Raw genomic sequence first — 8,418 nt, forward strand, 5'->3', positions numbered from 1 at the left:
ATTCCATGAACTTGATTAGAAACATACCACAATCAATTGTGGATGGTTATTATAGTGTTTTTTTTTTTTAGGTAAGACATATGTATATTAGAAAAAAAAACATTAAAAAATTACCCAATAGTACACAAGAAGTATAAAAAGAGTGTCAACATTACTAACAAAAAAAAAAAAAGGAAAGTCTAACAAAAAATAACACCCATCAACAAGCTCTTAACCAAGTCATAAAATCTACGATAGAGGAGCAGCTCAAAACTATAAACAATTTGGACCAAGCTCACAGAGTACAAAGAAAATCTACAATGGATGATTATTAATTATTATAGATGAATATCACTTCAAAAATAATGAACAAGTGTATACATTGACATTGATATAAAAGACATACAATCAATCATTATGCTTTTAAACTTACTTTAGACAACAGTGGGCACAAAATAATCAAATTTTGATATATAGTAGGCAACCTGTTTGTGTTGAATCAAATGATTATAAGCTTAATGTTCATATACACAAATAATTTCTTAAAATTACGATATTATCTTCCAAAATAACAAAACAATATTTAGCAATGAAAGTGTATTCCTATAATTAGCAATTTCTTTACAAATGTATCTATTCTTCTTCTTCGTTAATTAATAAATAATTAAATCAATCAATCAAGGGATGAAATAATCATATTCACTAGAAGAAGAAAAAAAAAAAAGAGAAAAATACATTTCCATATACGCATATGAAAAAAAAAAATCATAAAATAAGAATTCAAGTTTATAAAATACAAATTTCAAATAACTATTCAAAAATAATTAACATTATATGCATTTTTTTTATCAGATATATTACTTTAACCATTAGTATCTTTTAATTAATGATATAGGTATTATATTTAACCATATTAGGTACTACCTTTAATTAGTCATAAAACTTAAATAATTTTAAAGGGTCCCATTTTTATTTTTATAGGAGTACATGGAAACTCACTTTTTTCAACCAAAAAAAAAAAAACTAATAAGACGGTGGATCACAACAAGACTTAAATTTCAAAATTTTGAATTTTTTATCAAATTAATGCTTGTGGGTTGTCGTGTTATATTCTCTAACATTCATACTCTTACCAAACTGGGGAGATAAATCATTTTGAATTCACAAGTTTGGTAGTTTTTTTTTTTTTTTTTACTAAAAATCATATTTTTCAAAATTTTAAAATAATAATAAAAAAAGTATAAATGAATTTTTGTTTCTTTCTTAAAAAATCAAAAAATATATATAATTATAGTTTGATATTTTCCTTTAAAAATCTAAAAAATAAAATAAATATTATTTTATAAGATAATATACCTTATTAATATTCTAAAAATATTAAATCAAGGTCAAGTTAGAGTTTCATTGTTTGAACCTCAAATGGAATTTAACCTTAATCGAATTCATATTGGACAAACTTAGCATAGATTAAACCTAACTATTTAAAATGATTGTACAACGTATCCAAATGTTCTCTTGACCCAATAAATTGGGATAATTTTCCTTCATTCCCCCAAAAGAAAGCACTCAGGCCTGATGCACAGCACATGAAATAAGCTAAACCACCCCCTTTTTCTGGTGTCTCTCCTTTCACATCAAAATCTCCACACCTCAAGAACCCTAGAAACCCAAAATCTAAGGAACAATCGATTTCAATCATGGCCACATTTTCATTTCCTAGTTTCTCTTCAACCGTTTTCCCTTTAGTCTTCTGGTTCCTAGCGCTATCTGCGAAACCCATTTCCTCTTTCTCGTTCCAAGATTTCCAAAAGACCAGCGTCGATTCAGAAATCGCCCTTTACGGTGACGCCCGGATCAGCAATGACGGTTCATCGGTCACTCTCACGCCTCCATTGGCCTCAAGTTTTGGCCTTCTGGCCTACAACAGGGGCTTCAGGCTTCTTGAAGCGACGTCGTTTTCTACGGACTTCTCGTTCTCGATCTCGCCCGACAACGGCGATGGCCTCGCGCTCGTTGTGTTGCCTAATGGTTTCGCCTCGAAGTTGGACTCGAGTGTGTTTGGGCTTTCTAGGAAAATTCTGTTTCTGGGTGTTGAATTTGACACTTCAATGGACGAAAATGTAGGTGACCCAAATGGGAATCATGTGGGAATTGATGTGGGTAGCCTCGTCTCTGCGAGTGTTAGGAATCTTTCTTCAGCAAATTTGCTTCTGAACAGTGGGGTGAAATTGAGGTCGTGGATCGACTACAATGCGAATTCAAAGAGATTAAAAGTTTGGCTGGGTAAATTAGAGAGTTCCAGGCCGAATGATCCCATCCTCTCGTATCCCATCGATTTGTCGAAAATGTGGAAGGGGGAAGAGGTGTTTGTGGGCATAAGCGCATCCAGTGGTAATTCATCACAGACAAGCAGTGTCTACTCATGGAGCTTCCGGTTAAGGAGTGTTCCAAACTGGTTGCATTCTCAGCCTGTTGATCCGAGGCGTGAACGTGGCGAGCCTCTTAGGATGCAGAAGAGTAGTGTTTGTCCTTTGACAGTTCTCGCCGGAGTGATTTTTTCCACTGGGTGTTTAGCATTGATGGCATTTGTTTTTCTGTTTGTCTGGGCAATCTTTGTTGCGAGGCACACAACGGTAGCAGCAGCCGCAACAGAAGAAGAGTATCCCAAATTCCCTGTGGATTTCAGGTATCAAAAGATCGATGTTGTAGACACCAAGGATGTCAAGTAATGTTTGTGAATTTGTGTCGGTAGCCCTGAACATTGTAGTTTATGTTGTTCTCTGATGAATGAGGGCGACTTTCTTGGGGTTTTAATTGTGATCTTGAAACCGTGTTTCTGAATCTAAAATCCTTGCCATGTATAACTCTTTCTAAGCTATGACAAGCTGACAATCTAATACTTAAAAACGCTTGGTTGATTCCTCTATGATTGTTATTATCATTATTATTGCGTTTGCCTGTGATAAGTGAATTATCCTCTACCCAACAAAGAAGAAAACAAGCCTACTCTGGAGAGATTTCATAAATTGAAGTACTCTATAGCTAACCAAGGATGGCTTCTCCCCGCAAATAAGTAAATAACGCTGCAACCTTGTTACAGGGAACCATTACACCTCTTTGTGTTATCTGGAGTTTCTTAGAGCTCTAGCATATACAAGAGCCTTAACATTGTCCTTGAGTTTGCTTTCTGTATTTCTATTTCAAGTATAAGAATTTCTTGGAGTGATAAGCTGATAGGATTTATGCTCTGCTAATCGGGACTTCGTGTTCTTTTAAAGTTTGTAATATTCAAATGAACATAGCCAAGGTTCCCCATTGGTGAGGGGAATGCTAGGATGTATGGTAGAAGCACACAGTCCTGGGTTCGATTCAAGTCTTTAGTTGAATGCTCTGGATTACCCATATTTTCTGGTGGAGATTTTTGTTTTTTTTGTTAGTTGTAAACATATTTCAGATCCCTCAACCCACCCTGTTTCTATCACAAGAAGAATATTTAGGCAGTATTTGAAATTCGAGGCCAGCTTGATGACATGATTATCCATATGATTAAACATTTTCTAAGCCTGGAATCTTGTGGCCCTCTTAGATGTTCATAAAGGCTCTTACAGGAAAACCATTGAAGCCTCATCCAAGTAACTAAAGGAAACACACTTGTGTTGGTTTGGGGACAAACCCAACCCAGTCCTCAACCTCATTACATTTCAGTTTAGCCTCTGGCCGCTCCACACCCCATCTAAACTCAAACATTAGGTCATAAATTTTGGCCTTTCTATCACGGACTTAGTCTTTTCCTAAGTTCGTACAGCACTTAGACAAGTCAAGACACTTAGGTTGTGTTTGGTTCCCGAAAAATACTAAGGAAAGAAAAAAAATGTAAAGGAAAATGATTTTTTCATGTTTGGTTGTCCTATGAAAAATATAAAAGAAAATAAAATATAATTAAAACTAATTAAAAACTTATATATTTTTACATTATTTAATCTTTATATTGATGAGTTAAAATAAATAAAATAAGTTTGAAGTAATAAAAAAAATAATTTATTGATTTTTAATCTATTTTTTATTTTTCTTCACTTTTTCTTTCCTTCTACTTTTCCTTTGTATTTTCTTTCCCTTACATTTTCCCTCAAATTTTCTGGGAACCAAACATAGCCTTAGAGAGCTTGCTAAGTTAGCTGCTTTAGAAGGTGTAGTAGATAACTCTTGAAGAATGAAAGTTTTTATTACTCAAAGGAAACTTTACAAGTGCTTTGGAACTCACTTGCTTGGTTGATGCCTTGGCTAAATGAGGTCCTCTAATGGAACTCTCTAGAACCTTGGAGGGTTTCTTACAAATTAGGAATAATCTAAAAGCTCCTACACTAATCTATGTATAAGGGTATATACGAGATGACTTTGGAAGATTCTAGAACACCCCACACTATTCCAATGCTCTCCTAACCAAGTGTAGAGATGTGTAGACATCTTTAGCCCTCTTTAGAAGCTTTCGTGCTCTTCCACTTTGTAGCTAAGTGTAGATGTCTCCAGGATCTCTAGAAGCTTCCCACCTCCTATATAAGCCCATGGGGAGGGCATTTTGTAACACTTTGCTCACTTAATACCTGGAAGGCTGGAATTGGACCGACTCCCCATCTTGTAACACTTCGCTCACTTAATACATGGAAGGCTGGAAATGGATCGAACCCTAAAAGGGGAAGTCTCTTCCTGTTCCCAAAATAGGGCCTCTCTCTCAACCCTGCCATCATATGGTATGGTGGGGTGGAACAATGATCACTGAAAGAAGTTGTTCTTTTATTTTTTTATTTTTATCACCTGCATACACATCATTGGATAAATTCAAAGGAAGTTAACATATGTAAAAGTGTTTATCATATTCAAAAATTTGTCTGTATACTAGCTTTGCTGTTAAAATTCGAAAACCCTTTCAAAATAATGTAAAACCAAAGAGCGAGTAAGCGAGCATGATTGCTGCAATTGTTATTACACTTTCCTAAGCTTTTTTTTAAAAAAAAAAAATTTATGATAAATAAATTTTAAATTTTAAAAATAAAATAAAATTCTTTCACATTTAAATTCTGTTCGATCACGTGTTTAAAAATAATTTTAAAAAAAAAACAAATAATTGTTTTTAAAATTTTCTAACATTTGACTTAAAATAATTGTTAAAAATAAAGTGAAATAGAAAATAATTTTTAAAGAATTACTCATTTTTTTAAAATCAAAAGAAAAATAAATAAATAAATCATGTAATTGATATGTAAAATTTTTAATTAAACAAATAAATTTCAAATCAACTTATACTTGATTAAATAAATTTTGTTTAATGAATTACATTTGATTTATATTATATACAAAGAATTTGCAGTGTTTTTACAAAACCAAAGTGAAAAAATTATTTTTTAAAACAATTCATCAAACCCCCTTATTTTTATCAAAAACTAAAAAATCAATTTTTTAATTTTTTTTTTTTTTTGCTCTCTAACTTAAAAACGGTTTTTGAAAACATACCTTTATTTATTTATCTATTTTGCTTTTCATTTTTTTAATAAATCAAATAAAATTTTTTTAAATTTATTCAAAATTTCTCCTTTTCGTTACTTTAATTGGTTTCATACCATATTTATGGAATTACCATAAATTTTTTTGTAATCTCTTTATTATTGAAAGAATAATGGTTAGGCCTCTTGCTTCCCAAAAATTCAAGTTCTCTGGGTATGGGCCTGCCTGCAAGTTGAAGACTCGCATCTTTAACGTGTCTTTGATTTATTCCATGCTCCGAATGTTGTCGACACCATTATTGGCATTATTGCACGTTTATTCCATATTTCCATGTCGGAATCATAAAAGCATAATTTATTAATATCCTCAAAATAAATTGTAAGTATATCAATTATATTTAAAAGATTTTTTATTTTTATTTTTGTTCTTTTCCTTCTTTTATGCGCGCCATCACAAAACCTTGATGAAAAAGCCAATGAGCCTAACCTTATTGGTCACGTGAGTTGACAGAAGTTGTAAATCATATAATTACGAAGAGTGTGGAATTGGTCTTGTAACAAAAAAGAAAAGTCACTTAGAAGTAAAATAAAAATTAAAACACGTGTCTCTCATTAGGGCATTCACAACTTTAATGGTTGTTAATGCAATTGAGAAAAATAATAGTATGGTAACTTTCCTAATTCTATAGAGGTCATAGTCGATGACAAAGCCATACACTACCTCGGGGGCCAAATGCCCTCCCTGAAATTTAGCCCCCCTACCATCCCACATAAGAAGTTTGGTGCTATTTTACCCTTTGAAATAAGTTTCATATAATGTCCGCTCTGCTCTTCGTCATTGTAATCAAATAAAGATTCATAATAAAAATAAATAAATACAAGTCGAATGAGGATGTATAACTCAATACAAGTCAACTAATAACCTAAATCACTTTAAAGTATATTAGTAGCTAACTGATATAAGCAAAAATTGGATGTTGATTTTTTTTTTTTTAAGTGGTTAGTGAAAACCAAGTTAATTTAATTTGAATATACACTCATATCAGGGGGTAAGAAATAATTAAAGAGCAATAATAAGAAATCGAGAGAAGAATATTACAAATTCTTTTATAGTGGTTCGGTAAACTGTCTATGTTCACTCTCTTCAAACTCCTGATAACGTGAGGGTTCTACTAATTGCAAAATCAAAACTATAAGCTTTCAAGGTCTACGCTTGAATTTCAAGATTCTAATGGACCTTTACAAACTATTCAAGTGATATGCTTCATTGGAACAACCTTTCTCATAAAGGTTAACGAAGGCAAATTTATGAATTTCAATCCTAGTAGAAATTAGGCTCTCAATACAAGGAACAATTAGGAAGGATTTGAAGGTGCTCAAAAAAAGATGTTAGGATTTTAGCTATATCAACCTAAGGTTAAAAAAAATAGGAATTGAGTAATCTAGGTTTTCCTAATAATAACATTCTTACAACAAGTCCTAAGTTACTTTAGTCTTTATGGCATCTCATATCTTTAAGGTATTTATTTTTTTTACTATGTGATAGTAATAATTAATTTTTATAGTTTTTAAATATAAAAATTTAATAATTAAAATAGTCATAAATTAGTAAGTTATAAATAGATCATTTTAACATGATTAACTAAACAGAATTGAACAATCCATCTCAAATAATTATTAAATAGGTTATACGAATTGACATGATTATGACATGAATATTATTACTAAAATTTGATTGTTTTCGAGTTGTATGGTTTCTATATATAGAGAGAGAAAGAAAGAGAGAGATGCGAGTTAATATGATTATAATATGAATATGATTATTAAAATTTGTATTGTTTTTGAATCATATCATACACGAATTAACATGATTATGATATCAACATAATTACTAAAAATCGTATTGTTTTCAAATCGTATTATCGTGTAATGTAAAATTTGTGAACATAAGGGTCATGCACTTGTTGAGTGACTGATTTTTTCCTCAACTTTTATGAATTCATTTTTTCTCTCTCTTCATATTCCTCCCCAACTGTAGCCTAAAACTACAAAATAAACACGAATTCAATGAAGGGGTTATAGAGAAAATCAATCAAACTTTGAAGAGAGGGTTGCTTCCGTGATGGGTCAGATGATGTCATGTGGATAAGTAGGATGCGTTGTTGCGTAATTCCATGCTTGGAATCTTCGGGGCACCACCACCTTTTTGATTTCGCATTTATTCTATGTTGGAATCATAAACTCATGATTTAATATCCTCAAGATAAATAAAATTTCTAAACATGTGACCAAAATAAAAAGAGGGAATATGTAAAGGTATATTGTTTGAAAAATATGGATGAATTCAAAATTTAAAAAATTTTCATGAAGAGTATATTTTAAGGAAAATAATTCCTAAATCATGTATTAAAATAGGAATTTGTGTATGTTTCCAATATTACCCTTCAAATCAATTGAAAGTGGGTTGCCACCTATACTGGATAAGCTAATAGGTATACTTGATTATACCTTACGTGTGTAGTTATCAAATCACTTATCACCATTTCAATATACTACTCAAAATAATAATTTTTACCTAAAAATAATAATATTAGTAATTAAAAGTACCATTGTGAATAACACACATTAACCTAGTTATCACTCATTGTCACTTCAGTCTCTACATCAAATATGTCATTGAAGATGGTAACATTGTTTTTATTTAAAAATAATAATATTAGTAACTAAAAGTATCATTATAAATAACATAAAGTACTAGCTATTTAGTTTTTTTATTGTCATTGCAATGCCTTTGACAATGATTATTAAATAATATAAAAAAATGCATAATATATGATTTAAAAAAATTATTTATTAAAAATAAAGACAATTTTAATGGTTTAAATTTTTAATTAAACAAAAATGCACTTTTTTTTTTTTTTACATATTTAATAAAAACATT

The 8,418-nt window shown here is 31.0% G+C and overlaps 1 protein-coding gene across 1 annotated transcript; it reads left to right on the plus strand.

Annotated features, from left to right (window-relative positions):
- The first annotated feature begins 1,496 nt into the window (after positions 1 to 1,496).
- LOC100265027 (L-type lectin-domain containing receptor kinase VIII.2) lies at positions 1,497 to 2,905 on the plus strand. The gene has a single exon (XM_002280228.5). The coding sequence runs from the start codon at positions 1,677 to 1,679 to the stop codon at positions 2,706 to 2,708; it is 1,032 nt and encodes a 343-aa protein (XP_002280264.1). The 5' UTR covers positions 1,497 to 1,676; the 3' UTR covers positions 2,709 to 2,905.
- The last annotated feature ends 5,513 nt before the right edge of the window (positions 2,906 to 8,418 follow it).

Source organism: Vitis vinifera, chromosome 13 (assembly GCF_030704535.1).
Source record: "Vitis vinifera cultivar Pinot Noir 40024 chromosome 13, ASM3070453v1".
Taxonomy (NCBI): Eukaryota; Viridiplantae; Streptophyta; class Magnoliopsida; order Vitales; family Vitaceae; genus Vitis; species Vitis vinifera.

Coding starts and splice junctions, on each gene's coding strand:
- LOC100265027 (XM_002280228.5), top strand. CDS start 1,677: ATGGCCACATTTTCATTTCCTAGTTTCTCTTCAACCGTTTTCCCTTTA.